The sequence below is a fragment of the Mobula hypostoma genome, chromosome 9, assembly GCF_963921235.1.
Source record: "Mobula hypostoma chromosome 9, sMobHyp1.1, whole genome shotgun sequence".
NCBI classification, from domain to species: Eukaryota; Metazoa; Chordata; class Chondrichthyes; order Myliobatiformes; family Myliobatidae; genus Mobula; species Mobula hypostoma.
The window spans coordinates 21,290,347-21,318,194 of record NC_086105.1 but is presented as its reverse complement, the minus strand read 5'-3'; the positions used below and the strand labels follow the sequence as shown (position 1 = coordinate 21,318,194).

At 41.6% G+C, this 27,848-nt stretch overlaps 1 protein-coding gene across 2 annotated transcripts; it reads left to right on the top strand.

Annotated features, from left to right (window-relative positions):
• The first annotated feature begins 1,274 nt into the window (after positions 1 to 1,274).
• On the top strand, positions 1,275 to 22,174 carry cav1 (caveolin 1). 2 transcript variants are annotated; one of them, XM_063057857.1, is made up of 4 exons: positions 1,275 to 1,761; positions 2,284 to 2,345; positions 3,504 to 3,668; positions 20,255 to 22,174. In XM_063057857.1, exons 2-4 carry the CDS (start codon positions 2,316 to 2,318, stop codon positions 20,594 to 20,596), a joined length of 537 nt encoding a protein of 178 aa, XP_062913927.1. In that variant the 5' UTR covers positions 1,275 to 1,761; positions 2,284 to 2,315; the 3' UTR covers positions 20,597 to 22,174. The 2 variants fall into 2 exon arrangements, with proteins under 2 accessions (XP_062913927.1, XP_062913926.1); XM_063057856.1 differs by lacking the exon at positions 1,275 to 1,761 and having other exon boundaries at positions 1,918 to 2,345.
• Positions 22,175 to 27,848: the final 5,674 nt, after the last annotated feature.

The window sequence follows — 27,848 nt, the reverse complement described above, 5'->3', positions numbered from 1 at the left end:
TTACCTTCCCGGTAGGTTTTTAGACTGTGGGAGGAAACCGAATCACCCAGAGAAAACACAAGCAAACCACGGGGAGGATGTTCAGAGACTCCTTGCAGAACAGCTAATAGAGTTGAACTCCGGACTACGCCGAGCCGTAAAATAGCGTCGCACTAACTGCTGAATTGCTAAAAACACTCACCCCATCTGATAGGGTCTGTGGAAAGTGAAACAGAAGGTTTCATGTTGGAGACTTTTGTCAGACTCAATCCTGACCAACTGTGTTGGAGTACATCATGTGGCTGAAGGAAGCATCAAGGTCACTGTGACTGAGCTGGTGGAAGGAGTCTCAGGACCAAGTGTCCCCAGCCCCGCCCACCCCATGATCTGAGCTCAGCTGCCTGAGCAGGTTATCGAGGAGTTAACCACCTGCCCCTGCACCCTGGGGTCCAGGAGGCCAAATCAGAATGGCGCAGTAAGGAGGCAAACCAAATTCACGTCCCCGAAACCGTTTCACAACTGGAAACGCTCGGCTGGGGGGTGGAGGGAGGATGAAAAAAGTGTTTTTTTTTAGAAGTAAAAATACACATGGAGGCTTACAAACACCGAAAAAGTGAAGCACTGTTACTTTAAAAATGGAGGCGTTCTGCCTTCCCTTTAGCCTCCTATATATTTGCCCTAATGTCGCCAATGAAATGAGTATGCCTTGGATCCAGCGCAGTTTAGGTTTAGAGTGGGACCGATGAGAGGACTGAAGAATCCCAGCCAGACTCCAGGCGGCTTCCCAGTCCCCCAGTAAATCCCGAGTTTACGCCGCTCGCTGTACCTCCGATGAAGTCAGGGGCTCCGCTCTACATTGATGGCCGAGCGGCAGCGCCCTTGATTCCCATCCGAACCGTCAGGAAAAAATCAACACAATCCGGCTGCGTGAGTTTAAAACGGGGAGTGGGCTGGTCCCGGATGGAGAAAGAAAATGTTTTCCCCACTATTTAGCTGCAGGGAATGAAGAAGCTCGCCCGGGCTTGAAGCGGACAGCACGGAGGCAGTTGAGGAGTTAAGCCCCGGACTCGGTGAACTAGGCTACACAGGGTAGATTCGCAGATAAAGCTGTCAAGGCGCAGAGCTACAGGGAGTGCAGGTGTCCTCTGTGACAACGGCTGCGGAGCGGCTGGCGAAGATTAAACCACCTCGCCTGCAGTCGCGAAGAAAGTCCTGCGAATCAATGAGCGTAGTGTATCTTCTGTATACCTGTGGGGGACGTTTGATTGTATGAATGGAACAGTATATTACTGATATTCCGGATCAGGGCATCGCACCTTTATTCCCTTGTCCATCGTGTTACTTTGCCACAACGGACCTGTACGACTCAAACCCTGCTTCAGCAGTGGAATACGACAGGCCACTTGTTACCGCACGTTAGACTTGTCTCTATGTCTTTCTGTTTTGCTTGAGTCGTGTTTCTGTACGGGTTTTTTCTCTCTTTGCAATGTCATGTACAACTTATTTATAAACTATATTTTGTGCGTTGTCTGTGCCTGTGCGCTTGCGACGCCGCTGCAAGTTAATTTATTTATATCGAGCCCGTACCTCGCCGTGCTTGTGCACATGACAATAAACTCAACTTCCCACATCGGTGCAAAACCAAGGGCTAATATAGATTCAAGTGAAGATTTATTTGATTGACGGTGTCATGTCATTAATATAATCCATACGCCTCGAGATTCCTGGAGTAATACGGGAGGGAATCTGGCCCTTCGGCCCAACTCGCCCATGCTGACCAAGGTGAGTTTTCATTCACCTTGCACTATCTCCCCCTCATAATGCGACCTAACTACACGTGTGTCCTTCTCCTTGATACGAAATGTATATGTCACTGTTCTGGTGACCGTTCCCTGCCCATTTATCTTTCTGCTGAGTATCGGACGCTACTTTCCCGGGGTTGTCTCTCTATCCTATCTACACTAGTTCATGCTGTGCCTCGCACAGACTCTGCTCCTTGCTGCTCGTTCATCGCCTCCTGCTTCTCGCACACGTCTCGCTTTATAACATGGGTTATACGTATATTTTACCTTCCCCTCACACCCTTGGCAGCAGATTCGCCCATTGGCCCGTATCCGCAGCCCTGATCCTTTCTATGATTCATTGAGAATGAATGTGCATTTCCCGTTGTAACTGGAAACTTCACGTCGTGTGCATTAAGATTCAAAACTCCAAACACAGCCTAGGGCAACTGGCACCCTGCCACCAAACCCGGCGATCGCTGCGAAGATCATCTTCCTCTCACAGACTCCTTTAACCCCACAGCCTTTCCGAAACACCCAGCTGCCTGGAGGACTATGTCAGGCGAAAAAATTGGAGAATTTGAGGTAAGACTGGCGAGAAGTTTTGGAGCTAACAGATTTAACTTGCCACTGCAAGAGTAATAAGCGACGGGCGGTTTGCGGGAACCAATTGAGAACTGTCAAAAGGTGGTTGTGCATTTGGCAATTTATGCGCGTTATCAGTGGTGTTCAATAGGGGCCGGTAGATAGCGGGACAGAATGCGGAATTACTCAGTTATATGTAACTCACAATTGAAATCCTCTAGCTAGCGTCCTCCAGAAACTGTGAGACTGTTAACTTATCACCTGAAAATGCATGTATTTAATCAGGTGTGCATTTTAATTAGAAACTATTCACGTATCATCTTTCTAAGGATGCAGGAATCTGCCGAGGGTTCGTTCACTGGTGAAAATATCCAAACACTTGGAACTATTTCCGTTCGTTTTAACAACTGAAACCCAAACATATCTTGTTTATTAAGCCTACCCTATTTGCAGATATTATTTGTTTGAAATTGGAACTATTGGGAGGAAAGGGGCATTCGGTGTGTTTGAAAGTCCGGGGGCAGATGTTCAAAGCATCTGTTGAACGGAGCAATGAGTCTGTTGGAATATTTCCCGGCAGACCAGTAACGTCGAGATGGCAATGAGCCCCTGGAATGGAGGTTTCTCCGCACGGCGGGCAGGGTGATGGGAGGTAACCGATCGAGCACAACAGGAGCCAGCAGCGAATTTCCCACCAGACTGGGGCAGCTTTCTTCTGACTTTTCGTGGGTTATTTCCCAGCAGATGTTCGCAGTGCTTACAGAGGATTCTGCTGGGAGGTTGCCCCATGTTTGCTGGAATCACTGAGGACTCTGGTGGGAGATTCCTTAGCAGATGTTAGGTGTTTACAAAGGACTCTGGTGGGAGATTCCCCCATGTTTGCTGGAATCACTGAGGAATCTGGTGGGAGATTTCCCGGCAGATGTTCGTGTTTGCTGGAATCACTCGATGATAGGTGCTGCCCCCTGGTGCCTGGTCTGCAGTGACGCCGCTACCGCCAGTCGCGTTTTACAGGGGTGTGGTGCGCTGTGATTTTCTCCTTTAAATGCGCTCAGGCATCCAAAAGTTCTTCTTAGGCATCTGACGGCGGGCACTTTCGGCGCGTCATATAGGAACGATTCGAGCTTTTCGTAAAGTAATTCTTGTCACCTTTCTCAGGGACTTTTATATCCGTCGCCAATCCGAGACCACGGGAATATTTACAAACCTAATAACAAAATGGAAGATGAGAAGATGAAAGAGGAGTACGTGCATGATTATCACACCAAAGAGATCGACTTAGTGAACAGAGACCCAAAGCACCTGAACGACGATGTGGTGAAGGTGAGGAACTGGCCGGTTTTAGTTAAGTTGGGGCTTTTGCAAAGGCAGAACATAATGCAAGTAGGCAGCGGGGCGACCACTTTCTGTGGAAGTGCAAACTGCCCTCAATGTTATGGTAAACACGGTAATTGCATAGAGTATGTTGCTTTCACTGCCGGTTCCGCGGCTCTGATGAGGGGAAATTTAGGGAATTGTTGTCACCAGACAATTCTTATCGAAGAGTTACAGGCGGTGTGGTAGAGATAAACATGAGTGGCAGTTCATCCGTGAACACCCGTTGATCCCAGAGCGACAGGAGCCAGCGCTTGTCTGCAGTTGTCTCATGAAACCTCGCGCCCTCCGCGCTGTTCTGAAAGGTCCATGCGGTGAGCCACTGCTGGGGAGACGGGATGATCACCCCCTCGCATTCAAATGCCACCAACCCTCTGTGGCTTTAATGCTGGCAGCCAGCCTCAACTGCGTTGCAATCTCCTCACCCTCTTCCCCCCCCCCCACACACACACACACACACACACACACACCCCGCGATACTCCACTGTGCACCTCACCCCGCTGAGCTATCTCGGCACACCAGATACAGTACCCTGCTCCCACTGTCCAGGGTGGTTATCCTGGTTTCACTGTGCCTTAAATCCCACACACCCTGGCCCAAGGTTTCAATGCCAAATAGTTAGCTCGTAACCTCACCCCTACTCCGCCGTACTTGAAACGCCCTTTCGGCCTAGAACCACTGCACTGGCCACCTGCTCGCTCAATCTTGCCTAAAATAATCTGTTCGCCCCCAGTCCTCCTCCAAGGACCCCCCCCCCCAGTTCACCCCACCTGGAATATGTCCCTGAACTCCAGCCGGACTGCACCCAGTCCTTATTGCAGGCTACCAAAATCAGCCCACCCAGGCCCAACCCATTCCACTTGTCAAAACCCAGTTTACGCAAAATGTCCCACTTCAGCGCATCCTTCTCAAAATACCAGGGCCGAATCCACCAATTCCCCGCCCCACTCGGCACATCCCCAGAAACTCCAGCCCAACCTGGGACCACCCTTCTGAAAATACCACAACCAACCCCATCCATTCTACCCAAGACTGAGCTCAATTCAGCTAGCCTCGCGAAAGCCCTGAATATCGCACCTGCCCCATATTCTCTCCACACTTTTCTGCCCTTGGCCAATACCAGCTGTGGGGACGCTGTACCCAACCTCATCCTCCTTCCAGCTAGCAGTACAGCCATTCTGCCCATCCCTTTCTCCCAACCTATGCGTGGTGCAACTAACAGCAAACCCACACCACAATGCTTCCCTTCTGGCACCAATTCAATACTACTTTGACTAACAAATCCACACTGCCTGATCCATTCCACCATCTAATTGGTGTCAGAGCCACTCTGTTAGTCCATTCTACCAAATACTGTGTTCAGAGGCTTCAACTACCCAGTCCACTCGAATACACCTACCACCCTTATTAGTGCAAATTCTAACATACAGGAGGTTAATATCACAGTAGACATAAGAATCAACTATAACAGAATCTGTCCTGAATTTTTTTCTGATTCACATGCCTTTTATCCAAGGAAACTAACACAAATAGCAAGGTCATGTGGTACAGGGGGAGCTAACTTTGTCTGCAGAAAACTATGAGTCATTTTAAACATGGCAAACTGTTTCAGACCAACCTATAAACACTGAAAGCTTGAATCCTTTTTATTTGCCATTATGACATTGCCCACATATCTGACTGACATAAATAAGAAAGTATTTGATCGTTTATTGTAAAGGAGTACGGTCAATGTTTCACGCGGAGACCTTTCGTCAGGGTCTCTGCCCGAGCCGTCGACTGTTTACTCTTTTCCATAGACGCTGCCTGGCCTGCTGAGTTCCTCCAGTGTTTTGTGGGTGTTGCTCGGATTTCCAGCATCTGCAGATTTTCTCTTGTTTGTGGTATTGTGTATGATTCCCTTTAAACCAATATTTAAAAGAAGATAATAAATTCAGCTGTAATTGACGCTGTGAAATTCATAAGTATTGAATTTGGGGACAGCAACCTTACCAATCAGTCATATCCACACTTGAATAATTAAATATCAATTATTGCCTTAAAGGGACAGCACAAACTTCATAAAGTGTAATTCAAATGTGAACAGGTGCAAGACAACATCAATATCATAGAGCTGATAGTAACTTTGCTTTATTGCACGTTACTAAGAGAGAAGTAATGGTCCTTTTTCTCTGCTGCCTCAAACTTGAAGTTTCCACCATCCCATTCCTGCAAAGGAAAAATGTGCCACCTTAGCTCAGAGGATAGTGGTTTAGTAATTAAATATTCACAGAACTTTGAAATTAACCATCACAGGACAATCTGCATTGATAATACACCACTGCATATTGCATAATATTTTCTCTCTGCATATTGCATAATATTTTCTCTGTGCATTGGAGTGGTGACCAAGTAAATTTCACCAAGTCTATAAAATGCACCTTCAGTTTTACGGATTAGAATAAATGGTTTTCAAAGTGTTATGTTCTTAAAATGCAAATGTACAGTATCTGTTTTTACGTTTGCATATTTTATTTATCAACCTCTTTTCTGTTACAAGCACAGCTCTCATTTATAGGTCCCACTGATAACACCTCTACTTTTCATAGATGAAAGAAACGACTTTTATGTTGTCAGCCGTTGGTAAAAGCATTTTAAAGATCATAAATTGGAGCAGTCACCATTTGAAAGTGGTCGAAGAGCCAAGTAATCAATGTTACTTTGAAGAAGAAATGCAAATTCATATTAAAAATTATTTGCAAATATGGATCTTGTAAAATAGTTCACTGAAGTAAAAATAATAGTGTTTTTATTCATGCTAGATCTACACTTATTGATATTGTAACAGTGGTAATTGTTTTTTTTCTGAAGTCACTGCTAAATAGCTCTTACAAAGCTTCAAAAATGTAGTTGAGCCTGCTTTTATTTGTTTGTTTGCAATCTAAACATCGCAACAATTAAGCCATATGTTCTTTCATGACATGGTTCAATTTAATGCTAATTGGGCTCTTGGGATTTTCATTTTCTTGCGCACTGCCACCTATCTCTGGGTGGACTACTGCCAACTGGTGGTCAGACAAAACTCTCTCTCTCTCTCTCTCTCTCTCTCTTCCTGATCTGTTTGTCTTGGGTTTTATTTTTAATTCAACCACCACTAGTTGGGTGGTTTTGTATTCAGCAGTAACCATTACAAAAGAGAGCACAGAGAGTCTATCTGAGCTATAATCCTCCAGAATGAATAGATTTATTGTTTCCTCCCCCACCCTGTGAATTACATGGCATTTGAGCACGTGGCTGGAATTGTGCTTCGCTGAACCATATTGAAGAGGAGAGATCTGATCTTTCGAAAGCTTATTTCTTGTAACCCCAATGGTGCTTGGGTTCTTGCTGCAAGGGGTAAACTCTTACCAACAAAAACCATACAGTGCAGAGAAAAGTAAATTCATTCCAAGTTCTCTGAATGAAATGCTCGATATTGAGAGTCTACATGTGTCCAATCAATTTACAGTAGAACTGAATTATATAAAATATCAACATGGGGATTCCACGCAACATTAATATGACGCCCGAGATTTCCACCTGATGTTTTGATACAGGAGTCATGCCAAGCAAATGAATAAGAATGAGTAGCTATAAAAAGGGGAGAGAAGGTAAGGAAACCATGTCTTTAATCTCAATGTTCTCGATACACAAAAAATTTAAGGGAAGGAAATCCCAAGGATGAACATTAGTCTAAAAATGAATTGCTGAAAATCAGTTCTGTTTTAGTCAGAAAAGGCCCAATTCAAGTATATAGAGCCGTGAAGAGATCTTTAAAGGAAAATCAGAAGAAATATTAATTGGTGATTACATTAGCAAATAGAACTTAAGACTATCACTAAAAACAATGAAAAAAACATTAGCAGAATTAGCAGGATTTCTAACTGAAAAGTTTGGAAATTTTTTAAAGTAAAAATGGATGACTATTGAAGAAATGTTGAATATTACTTCTGTCAAGTCTGCTAATTTAAATTAGTTACCTCTTAAAACTAAGAACAGCATTAGTAATGTAGGTGTGAGTCAGTTATTCTGATGCAGGTAGCATACTTATACAGCAGATTTGCACAGACAAAGAAATTACTTCTGCAGCTTGGGATCAAGAAGACTTGTCTATTTGCTGTGAAAGTCAGTAACAGAAGTTCCAGGTATCGGGATCTTCTGCTGCATAAAGATCATTGACTTCACACCAGCAGTCAAGCTCAACGAATGTGCCTTCAATTGTCATTTCAACTGCATTACTAACTATTAACACTACTGTTTTCCCATAATTCACAGAAGCAATTTCTAGCAATCATTCAAACCTAACATTCGTATGCCTCATCATGCCTTCACTCATATAATACTGCTATAAGACACTTGATCACAACTTACTGCAGGGGTACAGTGCCAACATTTCAGCCACAAAAACATTTCCTTTTTAGACAATCCGTCTAGATCAAGAGTGGCCTATTGCTACTGCAGTTCTGAACCTGTGCATGAAATGTGTTAACGTAGTGAGACCATGCTACCATGAGCTCATGGTCCAAAGACAAGGAGTCCAAGGAAATTGGGAGCCAGGCTGTACATTCAGTAATGTAGCATCGCAGTAGAGGGAAAAAAACATAGCTGAATCTAATTGGAACCAAGTACAATATCTCTTTAATAGTTATAGATATGTGTCATGGGTACTGCCCCCATTATGTTTTCAGCAAGGAAGTTCGTTACTCATATCGATGGTAATCCAGCCATCAATAGAAACATAGCAAATCTGTTGCCTTACATGTGTTGTAAAACGCTTGGCACTCATGATGCCCCGATCGCGTCAAAATGCAGGCAAGTGCACACGCTCACTATTGGCAAGCTACAACGTTTTCTCTCCCAGCAACACAAACAAATTTAGTCAAAAAAACTTTTAGATGTATAATCTTATCCTTTTATTCCCTTGTTCTGAAAACATTGCCCATGTCTCTACATCCAGCTAGTCCGGTGCTCTTGTGGCCACCATCCCAGCTTAAATCCTCCATAAATTTAACCATCTGGTATTCAAACATCAATCAGACCTATTGCATGAAGCTCACTAATAAAACTTTTGTTCAAGTAAACTATCACAGTTGGTGTTAATTAACCACTAAGGGTTTATCAGAATCAGGTTTACTATGATTGAAATATGTGGTGATATAGTGCAATATAAATATGCATACACACACATACAGGGGATTCCAGTTAATTTGGGCATCTACTTATTTACGACAGCTCTTAAAGAACAAATACAAATCCAGAAAGTAGTCAGAATTCCCTTCATTTATTTGGATCATTATGCTGCATAATTGGGGCAGGAGACCTGTCAAATATTTTCTAGCTAGTGTCAATCACATGCACATCATGTGGTCATTAGAGCAAACTGTTTTTAAATAACGTTACTTGTGTGTTTGTGTTCAGAAAGCAAAGATTTGTGTCACTGATAGTTGATGAATAACAAACAGGAAGACAATTCAGAACCGTTTTGCTCACTGTGGTTTCAAGCATTCACACTTGAGGATGCCAGAAACAGTTGTGGGTGGAAATGAAATGATATCATTACTTCATCAAGTTAGGAACTACAAAGAGTTTGAAGGTATCAACAATGAATGATTTCCAGATAAGTATTGGTAACTAATACACAGTTTTATAGTACAATAGTTTTTTTGGTAGTGTTCTAATTTGTTGTGTATTTCATTTAAATACATCATTTCTTACTCAGTTAAATGGCAGTTTATTTTTTAATACCTATTTAACTATTCTCATGAAACTTCGGCCACAATGTACTGGTCCTGGTGTGTCGCAATTAACTGGAATTGTGTGTGTGTGTGTGTGTGTGTGTGTGTGTGTGTGTATGTATGTATGTATGTTCTGGTGCAGTTACTTAACCCTGTGCAGAATCAGAATCAGGTTTAAAAGCACAGACATATGTCATGAAATTTGTCGTTCGTGGCAGCAGTACATTGCCTTACATAATAAAAACAAACAATACTATATAGACGGCAGTGGGGAAGAAGTTGTTCCTAAAACATCAAGTGTATGTCTTCAGGCTCCTGTTTGTCCTCGCCGATGCTATTAATGAGAAGGGGACATGTCCTGCATGGTCAAGTTCCTTAATGAAGGATGCCACTCTCTTGAGGCATCTCATTTGAGGATATCCTCAGTGTGGGGGAGGCTAGTGACCATAATGGAGGTGGCTAAGTTGACAACCCTCTGCAGCTTTTCCCGATCCCGTGCAGTGGCCCGGTCATACCAGACGATGATGCATTCGTTTAGAATGCTCTCCACAGTACATATGTAGAAACACTAGAGTCTTTGGTGACACATCAAATCTCCTTAAATGCCAAATGAAGTATAGCCGCTCTACTAAATGCAGCATGTGGATAAGAGATAGCAGTCAGAAAGACAGCTAGAAGCAAAGGTTCCAACTTCCTCCTCCCGTCTGCCGCTGTTCACTATGTGGCTGGTGGCAAAGACAATGCTCCAGATTATTGTTGAGATTGTGTGGTATGGAGGTCTATTGGATGGCATCCACTCTGCCAAGTCCTAAAGGGCTCTTTCAGTGCTTCCGACTTTGTTTCAGTGCATTAATTGATTTGGCAAACCAATGGCCTGCTTCATCACAGCTTAATTATCGTTATGGTTTTCACTGTATGCATGTGCATAGATTGTGAGTAATATTGTCACTGGACAGCCCTTGCCTCCCAGTAAATAGCCTTTTACATATCATGGTGACTTAAATGCAGGTGGCATGCTGGACTGTTTCAGAGCGGGTTTATGAATACCAGGCAATGGCCAGTATGGCACAACATGTAGGAAACTCTCCTGTAGGATTTAAGAGGAATGAAGTTCATTACCAATTGAGTGGAGTTGGCTCGTGTTCATTAATGAGCAATAATGTGCCTGTACACCATGCCACTCAGCCACCAGAGGGAACGGTATAATCCTCAACAAGCCCGTTAATCTCTGTCTGCTTCCCTCTGTCAAGACTAAATGAAACATAATGTCCGGTGTAAAGGTGAGGAACAGGATACATTGCGTACTTGCGTAAGGACAGAGCAAGAGATAGGATCCACTCAATCTGACTTCCAATCTGTTCTGTCTCACCTTACAATGAGACACAGCCAAGTGACTACCTTGTGCACTACCAGGTGCACAGGTGACTACCTTGTTGTAGAACTGCTGCAGAGCTGTCAGTGCAGTCGCATTATATCCTGGGGGAATGCCTACTACTACATCCATGTCTGGGTCAAAGCAATAAAGCCAAATCCAAGCTTTTTTTTAAACTTCCTGGCATTCTGAAGGCTTTAATAAACTAAAGAACTTTATAAACAGTAAGCACTTAGGTTCATCGACACAGCCAACTAAGAATCAAATTGGAAGCTACTGTTGACAATAGTTAGTGATTCCTTTAAATATTTTGTTGGGTGGTTCTTCTGCTGTAAAGTGCATTCAGCTGCTAAGAATGTTTGAAGTGGCAGCCCATCCATTGTATTCCGAGCAACATCGGTTTTGTATTCTGATTGACATTACAATCTGCCTTTCGGCTTAATATCGTCACCAAAGTGGAGCCAACACAAATCTCCGTAAGTGTAGGTGTGTATCAAATGCCATTTGGGAGCTAATTCTCATGTCCTGTCCATAAATAGATGTGGCAGGGAGTGGATTTCTTTTAGTCCATGATTTTATTTTAGTAGCATCTGAAAAATTATCGAACTAAAAATATTCTTGAGTCCCCACATTGAAGTAATTTTGGGTTGACTGAGCCAGGACTCGTTGGAGTTCGGAAGAAAGAGAAGCCATCTCACTGAAAAGTACAAAATTCTGACTCTATAATGATCTGAATCTATTTGGACTGAGATGAAGAGAAACTTCTTTTTCCAGAAGTTGGTGAACTGGTGGAATTCTCTACCACAGAAAGCTGTGGAGGCCAGATCACTGAATGTACATCAGAATGAAATAGAAAGAAAGAAGACATCATGGGTTATGGAGAGAGAGTGAAACAATGAGGTAGGAATTGGCCATGACCATTTTAAGTAATGGAGCAGGATAGAAGCACAAATAACCAACTCGTGTTTCCATTTTTATACATTTTATGTTTCTTAGGGTTTCACTGTTGATGGAAAGATTTTTGCTGTCTACTTTAGCTAAACCTTGGAAATTTTTACAAGCTACTATATATAGAAAATATTTTCACTATTAACTAGTACTGGAAAATAATGGATGGTGAATATTGCTTTGTTATAATTTGTGAATAGTACAAATCTTTAATAACATCAATAAAATGCTGAGATTCATTTATTAGTATTAAAGAGAAGGAAATGATTACGTTTTAGTGTTTTCATATCTGCCCTCACTGTAATAATCTTGTAGAATGTATCAGTAACATTTGACCTCAGAACGTAAGATAATGTGAACATTTATATAGGCCCATAACACCGTAAAACATAGAGCAAAGTTAAGCCATTCAGCCTATCCAGTCTGTTCTGACCTCACTGAAGTTGGGCTAACAGGCCTATAATTCCATTGTGTTTTGCCTCCCTCTCTACTTAAAGAGTAGAGTGACATTCACAATTTTCCAGTCCTCTGGAACCATTCCATTATCCCAGGATTCCTGAACAATGACTACTAATGTCTCCACAATTTCTTCAGCTACCTCTTTATGAACCATGGGGTGTAGTCCATCTGGTCCAGGTGATTTATTTACCTACCTTTAGATCTTTCAGCTCCTTACCCTTAGTAATAGTGACTACACTTATTACTGCCCCCCAACTCTCTCGAATTTCATGTTGATGATGTCTTCCACAGTGAAGACTGATGTAAGATACGTATTCAGTTCATACATCTTTTGTTTATTCCCTATTACTAACCCTCCAGCATTATTTCCAGTGGTCCAATATCAATTCTTGCCTCTCCTTTACTCTTTTATAATAGAAAATACCTTTAGGAAACACACATCAAAGTTGCTGGTGAACGCAGCAGGCCAGGCAGCATCTCTAGGAAGAGGTAAATACCTTTAGGTATCCCCTTTTATATTATTGTCTAGCTTACCTTTATATTTCCTTATTGCTTTTTTTGTGTTGCCATCTGTTGGTTTGTAGAAGCTTCCCAATCCTCTAGATTTCTTCTAATTTTTGCTATATTCTTTGTCCTCTCTTTTTCTTTCATGCTTCCCTTGTCAGCCATGGTTGCCTCATACTCCCTTTAGAATGCTTCTTCACTGGGGTGAACCAATCCTGTGTCTTCCAAATTACTCGCAGAAACTCCAGCCTTTGTTGTTTTACCATCATCTCTGCTAGAGTCCCCTTCCATTCAACTTTGGCATCTCCTCTCTCTTGCTTCTAGTTACTTTTACTCTGCTGTAATACTGATACATCCAATTCTAGCTTCTCCTTCTCAAACTGCAGGGTGAATCCTATTATATTATGATTACTACCTCCTAAGGGTTCCTTTACCTCAAGCTTCCTAATCAAATCTGATTCATTACACAACACCCAATCTAGAATTGCCTTTTCCCCAGTGGGCTCAACCACAAGCTGTTCTAACAGGCCATCTTCTAGGCGTTTGACAAACTCCTTCACTTGGTTTCCAGCACCAAAATTATTTTCCCAATCTACTTGCATATTGAAATTGTAACTGCCCTTTTTACATGCCTTTTTTATCCCCTATTATAATTTGTATCCCACATCCTGACTACTGCTTGGAGGCTTGTATATAACTCCCATAATGCTCTTTTTACCCTCAAAGTTTCTGAACTTTATGACAAGGATTATTCTTCTGATTATATCTTACTTCTTTCTATGGAGTTGGTTTTATTTTTAATCAACAAAGCCACTCCACCCCTCTGCCTACTTGTCTGTCCTTTCAACACAATGTATATTGTTGGATGTAAAGCTCCCATCTGTGATCTTTTCTCAAATACAGCACCTTCAGTCCTGTTTTCACCTCTCTTATTTTCAATTTTGCCTCCATGTTGCCTGAAGTTAAATTCTCATCCTTTTCTAAACTTTTTTGTGTTACCTTTATTTCAGAGGCTTTAGTGACCTCTCCAGCACTCTCCTTCCCTTTCACTTCATCCATTCTATTTCAAGCTCTTGAACACAACCCCGTTCCCTCCCCCCTCTCCACTATTTAGTTTAAAGCCTTATCCACAGCCCTGGTAATGCGATTCCCAGCACGGTTCAGGTGGAGCCTGTCCCATTGGAACAGCTCCCTCCTTCCCCAATACTGGTGCTTTGGTCCCATGAATTCAGACTCACTTCTCCCACTCCAAGCTTCGAGTCTTGCATTTAACTCTCTGATCTTATTAGCCCTGTGCCAATTTATATATGGCTCAAGTAACAATCCAGAGATTCTTACCTTTTGGTTTTATATTTTAATTTTGTTCTGAGCTGCTCAAATTCCCTCAACAGGGCCTTATTCCTTGTTCTTCCTACATTGCTGGACCATGACAACTGAATTGTCACCCCATCCTCCCAACCACCAATTCCAAATTACTCTGCAGGTCAAATGCGATGCCCCAAACCCAGATACCAGGCAGACAACACAACCTTTGGGAATATTGATCCTTGTGACAGAGAACTGTGTGTATTCCCCTGACTATACCGTCTTCATTTACAGGTACATTTCTGTAAATCTCTACCCAGCTTCAATGGCTCCCTGAACCTCAGTGCTTCGGTTTAGTTGCTCATCATTTCTACAGCTCCCACTCTCATCCCACAGGGAATAACAATCTCAGGCCAGTTGGGCAAGTTCAAGGCCTGAGTATCCTCCAGCACCATCTCTTGAATTCTCCCACCTGCCTGCAGCATCACTGGGATATCTTTGGGAGATGAGGTCATATGTGTAGCCAAGTCTCTCCCATGTCACCACATTGCTTTCCACTCTAACGCTATCACCATACATTCTCAGCCTAACATTACATGACATTGGTTGCCACAAAATTAGAAACAGCAATGACTAACTTCATTAAAGCAAAATTTAAGTTTCTGCTCAAAGCTTAAGAAGTTGCATATGAAAATTGCATACTGGTAATTTAACTCATGATTTTGAACTTTGTCACAAGATGTGGGTAGAAGATTATAAAGGTACAGTGCCAAGATAACCGTAATTTGTTGTTGCATGTGGATAAATTGCCCAAATTGGCCCGAGTACCCTGAGTTAGAAATTATGTGCGCAGATGGATAGCATCAGACTGGATAGTGCTGCTCATAACAGAGCACAATGTTGCGTGATAGTATAAAGCTGATTCTATTCTTGAGATAAAGTAGAGTAAAACTGTGCATTTTTGACTGTTACATACAAGGCACACAGTGCAAAAGAGTGTTTATACGGGATCTGCAAAAATTTTGGACAAAAGTCCAATCAAGGTAGTTTTCAAGTTGTCAACTATCATTCATGTTTGGCGTGTGAAACATCCCTTGAGCTAGGCCGGACTAAAATGTTAAGGCACATGGGGTCCAAGTGAGTTGATTGGTTGCATCCAAAATTGCCTTGGTAATGGGAGGCAGAAGATAGAGATGGAAGGGTGTTTTTCAGATTGGAAGTCTATGACCAGTTGTATGCTGCAGGGATTGGCACATCTGCAGTCCTGGGTATTTCATCTGTGATGGACAGTATAATAACAAATAGGATGTGAATATAGATGACATGACTCATGTTAGTGGATGACTTTGAAGTTGTGTATAGCAGGATGTAGATCAGATGGGAAGTTATACAATGTGTTTGTAAAAGGAACATAGAATATACTGTATAGTGGTACAGCACAGTAAGGAACCTTTGGCCTACGATGTTATACTAACCATTATAAATCAGTCTAGCCCTTCCTGTAACCCTCCATCTTTTTAGCATTCATGTGCCTTTTAAATGTCCCTATTCTATCAGTCTTTATCATCAACCCTGGCAGTGTGTTCCAGGCACCCTTCACTCTCTGGGCAGAAGAAAACCTACCTTTCATATATCCACTAAACTTTCCTCCACTCATCTAAAAACAGGATGTCTTCTGGTATTAGCCGTCACCACCCTGGGAAAAAGGAAATTAATCACGACCAGTGTGTAGTGATGAATTTTGAGAAGTCAAATAGTGGTGGGACGTACACAGGCTGGGCATTGATGAATGCTGGTAAATGGGGTGGGGGGCATAAGGCTTCAGGTTCAATATTCTCTGAAAGTAGCAATGAGAAAGATAGGATGGCGAAGAAGGTGCATGTTTGCCTTCACAGGTCAAGGCACAGAAACTTGAAAACACGTATCACCAAGCTCAAGGAGAGTTTCTGTCCCACTGTTATCAGACTCTTGAATTGACCGCTCATGTTCAAAACGATGAACTCTTGATCTCCTAACCATTGTAACTCTTGTACATTATTTGTCTACCAGCACTGTACTTTCTCTGTAGTGCAATAATAGATATGCTATTAGTGTGATAGTGTTGGAGGTTGCAAGGATATTCACCATGATGTCGCCTGGACTGGAGGACTGGTTTGGGGGAGACATTGAGTAGGCTGGATTTTGTTTACCATGGAGCAAAGGAGGCTGAGTGACTTGACAAAGGAGGCATAGATAGGGCAGATAGTCAGAATCTTTTTCCTATGATAGGATATCAGAAACAAGAAGGCATAAATTGAAGAGAAGAAGGAGATTTATAAGACCATAAGATCTAGAAGCAGAATTAGGCCATTTGGCCCATCGAGTCTGCTCCACCATTTCAGCATGGCTGATCCATTTTTACTTTCAGCCCCAGTCTCCTGCCTTCCCCCCCACCCCCATCCCCCACGTATCCCTTCGTGCCCTGACTAATCAAGAATCTATCAACCTCTGCCTTAAATATTCATAAAGACTTGGCCTCCACAGCTGCCTGTGGCAATGAATTTCACAGATTCACTGCTCTCTGGTTAAATAAATTTCTCCTCATCCCCGTTCTAAAAGGACACCTCTCTATTCTGAGGCTGTGTTCTCTGACCATAGATTCTCCCACCATAGAATACGTCCTTTCTACATCCACTCTATCAAGGCCTTTCACCATTCAATAGCTTTTAATTAGGTCACCCCTCATTCTTCTGAATTCCAGTGGATTCAGGCCCAGAGCCACCAAACGCTCTTCATATGAAAACCCGTTTAATCCTGCAATCACTTTTATGAACCTCCTTTGAACTCTCTCCAGTTTCAGCAGAACTCTTCTAAAATAAGGGGCCCAAAACTGCTCACAATTGTCCAAATAAGATCTCATTAGTGCTTTATAAAGTCTCAACATTACATCCTTGCTTTTATATTCTAGTCCTCCTGAAATGAATGAATGCTAACATTGCATTTGCCTTCCTCACCACAGACTCAACTTGCAAATTACCCTTTATGGGATCTTGCACAAGGACTCCCAAAACCCTTTGTGCCTCAGATTTTTGTATTTTCTTTCCATTTAGAAAAACATACACTTCCTGACATTGTATTCCATCTGCTGCTTCTTTGCTCATTCTTTTAATCTATCTTAATCCTTCTGTAGCCTCTCTAGTTCCTCAGAACTACTTGCCTCTCCGCCTATCTTTGTATCATCTGCAAACTTTGCAACAAAGCCAGCAATTCCATCATCCAAATCATTGACATATAACATAAAAAGAATCAGTCCCAATACAGACCCCTGTGGAACATATAAGTCACTGGCAGCCAGCCAGAAAAGGCTCTCTTTATTTCTACTCTTTGCTTTTTGCCAATCAGCCACTGCTTAATCCATGTTTGAATCTTTCCTGTAATACCATGGGCTTGTAACTTGTTAAGCAGCATCATGTCTGGCATCTTGTCAAAGGCTTTCTGAAAATCCAAGTGCACAACATCAATCAAATCTCCTTTGTCTATTCTGCTTGTTGTTTCTTCAAAGAATTCCAACTGATTTGTCAGGTAAGATTTTCCCTTCTGGAAACCATGCTGACTACGGCCTATTTTATCATATGCATCCAAGTACCCAGAAACCACACCCTTAACAATTGACTCCAACATCTTCCCAACCACTGAGGTCAGACTAACTGTCCTATAATTTCCTTTCTTCTGCCTCTCTCCCTTCTTGAAGTGTGGAGAGACATTTGCAATTTTCCAGTCTTCTGGAACCATTCCAGAACCATCTACTCCAGGTGACTTGTCTTATCTTCAGACCGTTCAGTTTCCCAAGAACTTTCTCTTTAGTAATGGTAACTTGACACACTTCATGGCCCTTGACACCTGGAACTTCCACTATACTGCTAGTAACTTCCACAGTGAAGAATGATTCAAGATACTTATTCAGTTCATCCGCCATTTCCTTGTCCCCCTTACTACTTCTCCAGTATTGTTTTCCAGCAGTCCAATATCCACTATCTTTTACACTTTACATATTTGAGGAAATTTTTGTTATCTTCTTTAATATTAATGGATAGCTTACTTTCATATTCCACTTTTACCTTCTTAATGACTTCTTAGTTACTTCTGTTGGTACAGTATTTAAAAGCTTTCCAATCCTCTAACTTCTCACTAATTTTTGCTCTATTATATGCCCTCTCTTTGACTTTTATGTTGGTTTTGACTTCCCTTGTTAGCCTTGGTTGTGTCATCTTGCCTTTAGAGTATTTCTTCCTCTTTGAAATGTATATATCCTGTGCCTTCCAAATTGCTTCCAGAAGTTCCAGCCATTGCTGCTCTGCCGTCATCCCTGCCTGTGTTCTCCTTCAATCAATTCTGGCCAACTCACCTTCATGCCTCTGTATTTTCCTTTGCTTCTCTGTAATACTGATACATCTGATTTTAGCTTCTCCTTCTCAAATTTCAGGGTGAATTCAGTCACCTTTTGATCACTTCCCCTAAGGGTTCTTTTATCTTAAGCTCTCTAATCAATTCTGGTTCATTGCACAACACCCAATCAAGAATAGCTGATCCCCTAGTGGGTTCAACCACGAGCTGCTCCAAAAAGCCATCTCGTAGGCATCCCCTTCATGGAATCTCGCACCAACCTGATTTTCCCAATATACCTGCATTTTGAAATCCCCCTTGGTGACTGTAACATTCTAACATTTTAATAGATTTGAGGAGGCTGCTGTTGACGGAGTAGTTGCTAACTGGAACATTTTGCCAGAGGAGGTGATGGGGTCAGATACAATTTGCTCTGTTATATGCCCTCTCTTTGACTTTATGTTGGTTTCGACCTCCCTTGTTAGCCTTGTTTGTATCATCTTGTCATCTTGATGGGGTCTGATTGAGAGACATTTAAAGAGGTGCTTCAGTAGGCAAGGCACAGAAGGATATGGATCCAGAGCAGATCAATAGCATTAGTGGAGATGTGCAAAAAGGTTAAGTATTGACATAGACAGTCCATCATTTTCCTCCAATATAGGACTTTATTTTTGCATTGTACAGATCAGTATCTGAATATCAATTATCTTAATGAATGCATAGGTATGTAAATCTTTCTGCCTCAAGGCTCCTTATTATGGTTGTGTGTTAACTTATTAGCTTGTCACAGAGTTACCTTGCAACAATAAAATGCAGCAGTGTTATAAGTTCTCAGAAAAAGGGTACAGGCATTATCTTGGAAAAAAACCTGCCTGGATGTTTCTGCCACCCCTGTGCAAAATTAATAGATACCGTATCTTATTTGTAGATGCCTTGAATAGTCTGCTATTTTATATATAGTACCATCCTGAAATCGTTCTCACTTTTGACTGCTTACTGGAAAATAATGGATATGGTTCATGTGGTGTTTTGTCAGCTGGAAATGTTGTACAGTATTTCATTACCGATCTCTAAAATGCACAGCTGCCAAGCATTATTTTTTAAAAATAGAAATAACAACACTTGTATGGTGTTTCACATCCACCCTCAATACAATAATCAATGCTGGTAGAATATATCTGGTGAATTTGACAGCAGAACTGACATTGCACTTTGGATAATGTGAGCATTTATGTCAAGCTTGAATAACTACTTCCACAGTTTCCATATTTTCAGTAATTTACAATTACTGAACCAGTTACTTTACCCTGTTTTGGCTAGGAGAGGGTGTCATGAGGATAAGATCACTTCTTTGCCTGTGGTTGCAGAGATGCTCAATGCAATGAATTCACAACTCATTTTTGATGGAATGAAGCCCAGGGCTAAAAGCATAACCAAAGGAGATAGGCCGTTTTGCAAATAAGCACAGATATAGCAGTTTGGAATTGCAGAGCAAAGGCATTGGATATTAAAGGGTAAAGAAACTTTAAAACTTTCAACAGAAGACAGGTGACTAGAGGAAGCCAGGATACAATGCAATGGGGAAGAACAAGACAACGGGGGGAGAGTGTGGTTATTGCTACTGGGTGTGCTGAGTAACATTGGCTTGCTCTTCTGCCTGCGTTAGGAAAATGAGACCTGATGGGTTGGTGAGTGCAGCATATTGAGATTTCATAGAGACGGCAGATAAAGTTGTTCAGCATCAAGCCTTCCCAAAACATTTTGATTTTTAAAGCAAATAGAGTTTATTTCTAAAGTTAATCATAATGGTTTTGTGTTTCCCCTGCCATAGGTGGATTTTGAAGAAGTGATTGCCGAACCTGAGGGAACTCACAGCTTCGATGGAATTTGGAAGGCCAGCTTTACCGTCTTCACAGTGACCAAATACTGGTGTTACCGGCTTCTCTCGGGGCTCTTTGGCATCCCGTTGGCAATTGTGTGGGGAATTTACTTTGCCATCTTATCGTTCATCCACATCTGGGCAGTGGTGCCCTGCATTAAGAGCTACATGATTGAGATCCAGTGCATCAGCAGAGTGTACTCGATCTGCATTCACACCTTCTGCGACCCTTTCTACGAAGCCCTGGGAAAAATGTTCGGCAATATTCGGGTATCAATGCAGAAGGAAGTGTAAACAGGAAAACGTTGAAAGAAGTGATTGGCCAATTGATCACATCGCTTCCTACCAAATGGAAGCTCCGTTTCTTTATCACAGAAACATGTTGGTGCCTTTTCCAATAGCACTGATATAGGAAAAAAAGGTTGCATGCTCTTTTCATTACTTATCCCTGGCATGTTCTGTTACCCTTTTATGGTACTGCATTTTAACACTGATCTAAGCTTAACAACTACATTCCTTTACTGTTAAACACCATATGACAGGTTTTGTAAACAAAATGAGTCATTGCCTTTCTTTAGCAATTAGCCCTCCTGCTACTTCATTGTGCTGCTTCCCATGAAACCAGAGACTGACCCACAGTACTGTACTTACTAGGACGGTAAGGATAAAGGATTAAACACTGAGCATAGGATCTTAATATTTAAAGTAAAAATATGAACTATTTTGCAGTGAAATTATAATCATACCATTTTTTAAAAATGCTATGCAACAAATAATTTGTATTTCTCTGTTTAATCTCTCCTGCAATTATCAGGATTTATAGAAACATTAAAATTTAAATATAATTTACGCATTTAGAATGTCAGTCTGGAGAAAGAATGACTGACCCCATCTAAGTGTTGGTTAAATTGTTCATTATAGTGGGAAACTAAAGTACCGTGTGTGAAGTATGTTATGTCTTGATGCCAAGAGGATTGACTCCTTCCCTCCACCACTGTCTAAACTATGCAATGTTCATTTTCTTTGGTAAGCATTTAAACACTTTGTGAACCTTGTGCATGTCTGGTATTAAACTCTCTAACATGCACCAAAACATCAGGAAGACAATGGCAAAGCAGTGTTGCTGTGTGCTTTGTGCTTGCAACATTTGAGAAATAGTGTGAAATGAAAATACTTGCTGCACTGTAAGATAGCCATGTTAAGTTGCTGAATGTAACTCGGATTTTCCATATTGTACATTGCAACATATCAATCAGCTTTATACAATATGCAACCCAGAGGAGGTAATATCCAGAATTTTCCTGCTTAGACAATTGCAGCAAAGGTCAACAGCCAGAACCATAACATGTTACTGAAGCATTGTCATGGGCAGAGGCACCTGTGGAATCTACTTCTGTGCTGCATCCTCCACCTTTTTTAAACTTTAAAACACACTGAGAGCCTTGATACCCTTTCATACCAATTTCTATTGTCACTTTATACATGTCTAACTGAAGGTTAAAGGAGTTGTTTCAACTGCTGTTTTAAAGAATTACTGATGGAAAATTCTTTTTAAGGGTTGTGTATATAGTTAAAATATAGATTAAAGTCACCAGCTAAATAAAAGAAATGAAACAGATTTTTAGATTTTTTGCAAAAGCTATTTTATACAGGTGCATTCATATCACTTATTAACCATAAAGTATATAAAATTTAGCTTTTATTTTTTACTACCACTTTGAATTGTATTGCAAATTATTAGAACCCATGGTCAATTTCTTCCAAGTGTTATTAAAAGCTTGCTGTTGCAGAAGTCGTTCAAGCAATCAAGATATGTTAGCATGTAAGAGCTGAAACAATTTGAAAAAATAAAGAATCAAATGTTTATACAAGTTGCCATTGAGTTTGAGTTACATCCTGAAATGTAATCTTCTCCTTAATAATGAAGCTTCCTCTAGTATAAAGGGAACAAGTTTCGAATTTCAAAGTAAATTTATTATCAAAGTACGTGCCATATGTCACCATGTACTACGCTGAGATTCGCTGAAGGGAAACTTAATTCGTAACCATGAAGAGATCATTTGAACATAACATTTGGGGTTAATGGTTGGAGTCTGCATACTAACATTAGCTCAATGCTTTTTGCAGTATATAGCATTTTACATATATAGTACCTCAAACCTGCAATAAGAGCACTTACATTTTCTATAGCACAATTATTCAGGTCAAAAAATTACATTGTCCTTAAATAATACAGTTTCCCTAATGCTCTGTTCACCAGGTCCTCATCCTCTCAGCGATAAATTTTAAATAGCTGTGGAATAGGGCAGCACGGTAGTGTAGTGGTTAGCACAATGCTTTACAGTAACACCAACCCGGGTTCAATTCCCACCGCTGCCTTTAAGGAGTTCTGTATGTTCTCCCCGTGACCGCGTGGGTTTCCTCCGGGTGCTCCGGTTTAGTCCCACAACCCTACTGGTTGGTTGGTTAATTGGTCACTGTAAATTGTCCCTTGATCAGGTTATGGTTAACTCGGGGGTTGTTGGATGGTACAGCTCAAAGGACCGGAAGGTCCCATTCTGCATTGCAACTCAATAAATAAAGGAGTATTTTCTATTAGTTAAAAATAGATATGATGTGTTTTTTAAGAATGTGCTAAGAAATGCCCTTTGTCAGAAATACTTGAATAATTTAAACAACTGACCAACTGATAATTAAATCCAGTGTCACTATTTCCACCAGATCTCCTGGTAGCCTGCTCCAGTCACCTACCATTCTAGGTAAAAAAAAAAATCACTTTGCCCTGAATGTCTAATTTAATCTCCCCCCAACCCCCCACTTTAAAGGCATATCCTTGGGTATTTGACATTTCTACCTCAGGAAAATGATTCTGACTGTCTACCCTATCGATGCCTCTCATGTGATGCTGTATTTCCCTCTATGTTATTAGCAAGAACCAGAATCACAATCTGGTTTAATGTCACTGACATTTGTCGCGAAATTTGTTGTTATGTGTAGCAGTACATTGCAATGCATAATAAAGACTGAATTACACTAAGAAGTATATATTTAAAAAGTTAAGTAAGTAATGCAAAAAGAGGGAAAAAAAAGTAGTGAGGTAGTGTTCATGGGTTCAATGTCCATTCAGAAATCAGATGGCAGAGGGGAAGAAGCTGTTCCTGAATTGATGAGTGTGTGCCTCCAGGCTTCTGAACCTTCTCCCAGAAGGTAGCAAAGAGAAGGGGGCATGACCTAGGTGATGGGGGTCCTTAGTGATGGATGCCGCCTTCTTGAGGCATTGTTCCTTGAAGATATCTTGGATGCTGGGGAGGCGAGTGCCATTTATGGAGCTGACAAAATTTACAACTTCCTTCAGCTTGTGCGTTATATTAAGGGCCAATTGTTAATATTAAAGCAAATATCAAACAATCTTCAGGCCCAATATAAAGCAGTGAAATATTTGCAAAAGTAAATAGCTTGTAATGGAAATTTCCTGTTTGCCAATGGCAATTTGCTTGTTTTTGGACATGTTTTCAAAAGCGTGCTTACTAAAATTAATCTGGGATGGTTTTTAAAAAAACATCAGCCACCACAATGAACAGAAAACACTGCATCACAGAACAAAGTCCAAAATAATTATGCAGCCAAACTCCTGATTAATGTGCTTTAAATTAATTATTAGATTAAATTAATCAAAGTAAGTATTCCACACTTACATGCAAAGTATTATTATACATTCCCATCACATTCCCTTTGTCAATAACATAACCTATCCATCCAAATTGTGTCCCACTTCACTTCAGCCAGTTGATTTTCAATACCTGATTGTAGGAGTTCCATCAAAGAATCACTTTCCTCATTAGCAATAAACTAAACTGTATCAAATGAGGGGTTTAAAATTCACATCTACTTTTAATGCCCCCCTAAATTGATTTCTGTGCCCTACTGAACTGGGAAGTGAACCCTGAGTTTCTAGAGACTCTCAGAGAATCTAACACAGCTACTAGACGGTGACCTCACATCTTCAGCACAAAAGGCTGGAGGAGTCTGCAGGTCCAGGCAGCATCTATGGAGAGGAATAAAGAGTCGACGTTTTGTGATGAGACCATTCATTGGGACCAGAAGCTGCAGAATCTCATGTAGGTATCATATCCTCAAAGTACAAAGTAAATTTTATTATCAAAGTACCAATATGTCACCATATACAAACTTGAGATTCATTTTCTTGCGGGCATACTCAGCAAATCTATAGAATAGTAACTATAACAGGATAAATGAAAGACCAACCAGAGTGCAGAAAACAACAAACTGTGCAAATGCAAATATAAATAAATAGCAATAAATAACAAGAACATGAGATAACGAGATAAGGAGTCCTTAAAGTGAGGTTATTGGTTGTGGGAACATCTCAAAGGCAGTGGTATGAGTTTAGCAACCCATATTAAATCCTGATCTCAGGTAATATCTGTGTGAAGTTTGAATGTTCTCCTTGTGGCCCTATGGGTTTCTCTCAAGTGTTCTCTAGATGGACCAAAGGGCCCGTTTCTCTGCTGTACTTTTCTATGAGTCTTAAGTTCTGATATTCTCCCACATCCCAAGGAATGGTTTGTAGACTAAATGGCCAGTGCTAATTGCCCCAAGTATGAAGGTGAATGGTGGAATCTAGGGCAAATTGATGTAAGAGTGCAAAATAACATGGGAAGAGAATAGGATTAGGGGAAATGGGAACTGATAATCATCAGTTGGGTGTGGAATACTTATTTTGATTAATTTAATCTAATAATCATCAAAGACTCAGTCGAGCAAAGGGCCTACTTCAGTGCTGTATAACCCTATGACCTGTTCTCAGTCCTGACCTCCGCTGCTGTCTATGTGGAGGTCGATTTCCCTGTGACCTTATGGGTTTCTTCTAGGTCAGTAGTTCCCTCCCACACCCCAAAGGCAGCTAGATCGGTAGGTTAACCGGCCACTGTAATTTACCCCTAACATAGAATCTTCTGGAAGTTGATGGCAACGTGGGGAGAATAAATATGGGATTAGTGTAAAGTTCTGGTAGATGGCTAGCATGGACTCGTTGGGCCAGGTCTGCTTCCATGTTGCTCCATAATGCTGATCCCACAGGGCTGGCACTACTTCCACCACTGGCCCTCACGGCTTGATTGCACCCCAGTATGGAAGCAACACCTGTGTATCATAATAAAACCTGAGTGCATCCAGGTCACGCTATCTATGAAAGCAATTTAAATTTCACGGAAACACACCAGTTTTCCACACGTAAAAAAGGCACAGCAAAAACATACGGAACAATGCAACAGCTTCTGCCCAACCTGACAATACACCACTGGGCTTGTTAGGAATGTACCAACGGCCGTCTGCAAAACGTGCAGCTTTGATTTTAAACGGAAAGTCTCGAATCACAGGAAAGCAGTCGCTGCATTAGTGTACAGATGGGCCTATTGGGTCAGGAAGTCATTGCCTTAGCAGACAGGAAACAGGCTACAGGAGTGCCTTTTAAAATGAGGCTCACCTCCTTTCAGGTTGTGTGTAGACTTGAAAGTCTACCAGACAATGTCTTGCTGATTTGCTGCGTGTTTATCTACCACTCACGAAACCACAGCCATATGCTGGACTTTTCCTGACAGCCTGAATTAACTAGTATGTTATTTTTATGTTCATTCCAGAGGCATTGTCTCTGTAACTGGGCTTCAGCAGGCAATGGCTACTGGATCAAGTGATCTTATCCAATTCAGGGCATTGGTGTGGACCCAATATGGGAAATTATTCTCCTGTGACAATGGCATCAATCCTGTTGATCCATTCCTTGTCCCTGCAAATTATTTCCTCTCAGGTAACTATCCAGTTCCCTCTGTAAGCCCTAAATAATTCTGTTTTCACTATCCTTACTGGCAGTCAGTTCCAGGCCATTAACTTTTAATGAATAAATTTCTCACTTCCTCCTCACATTTTTTGTCCAAAATCTAGAATGGCAATCAAAATTAAACTGGTGTCAGACCAAGATATTCATTTTGCTCCCTCCATTGGTTCAATCCTGTTGGAACATGGCTTTTCCCTGTGGTCTGCCAGTGGAAACCTATCAAAAGCTGAGAGGACTCGACAGAGAGGAAGTTTCCTATGCTGGGGGAGTCTAAGACTAGAGAACGCAGCCTCAGAGTAGAGAGACGTCCTTCTAGAATGGAAGTATTTCCTTAGCCAGAGTGTGATGAATCTGTGGAATTCGTTGCCATAGTCGGCTGTGGAGGCCAAGTCATTGGGTATGTTTAAGGCAGAGGTTGATAGCTTCATGATTAGTCAGGATATGAAAGGCTATGGGGGAGAAGGCAGGAGATTGGGGCTGGCAGAGAAAATGGATCAGCCATGATGAAATGACAGAGAAGACTCGATGGGCCAAATAGCCTGATTCTGCTCCTATATCGTATGGCCTTATGGAGTTGAGGAGACAGGGGAAGGAACACAGTAAGGAAGGCAGCAAAAAGAATTACAGGAATTACAGGCTGCCGGGAGAGCCAAGCTGATAAAAGAACCATGCCTGAATGCCTCTGGCAATCAAAGGAAGAATGACAGAGCTCTGGCACCCAGTCACTTCTGAACTACCGTCCTTCACTGTTCTATTCTGTGCAATGTTACTCGAATGCAAGAAAGGCACATTGTCTGGGCTGCTCTATTCAATAGCTCCGGCTTCTTTGTGTTGTTTTTTTCCCTCCAGTTCTTTACTGTCTACACCACCAGTTTTTGAGATGCTGGCACACATCAAGAGATGTTGGATTTTCTGGAGAATTCTCTTCTTTCTCTCATCTGGAAGTTTGGGCGTTGAAAAGAAGATGAAAGTGCTAACAGTTAGTACCAAGGCCATGCAGCCTGTGGTCAATGAAGGAATTATATCATTTCAATGATAAATAACGTGTTCATGGTGACACAGCAGTCAGTATTGGTGCCTCACAGTGCCAGGGACTCTCTCTGTACAGAGATTGCACTTTTCCTCTATAATCCCTTGGGCCTTAATCTGGGTGGTTCAGTTCGCTCCCCTATCACTACGTACAGGTAGAATAACCCATCGTGTAGCTTAATGGAAAACAGAAACAAAAGAGAGTTTGTGGGCATGATCAAAAACTACAAGTTGTTAGGATCAAAGGTGAATAGACAGAGGAGAATGGGACTAAAGCGACTGCACCCCTGGGAGCAAGCATGAAGTCAATGAGCCAAGTAGTTGATATAGATATAAAGAAGCCTGCCAGTTTTGCATTCTTAGGGTTATAGCTGAGCCCACTTCACCAATTTCAGCGATGTGCACCAACTATTTACCCAGACAAAAGAGATTCTGCAGAGGCTGGAAATCTTGAGCAACACACATAAAAGACCTGCTGAGATCTTTCAGGATTTATGTGTGTATTTCACTAACTATTTTGTTCCCAATTCTGGGTGAAAAAAATGAATTCAGGAGGCAAGCCCCTTTCTTTTTGCTGGTGTCTTTTTTAACATTTCCAGTCTATTCAAATTTCAGCGCCAGCCGGAGGACTTGGGCCCTCAGGGTTATGATGCTTTAGACCCT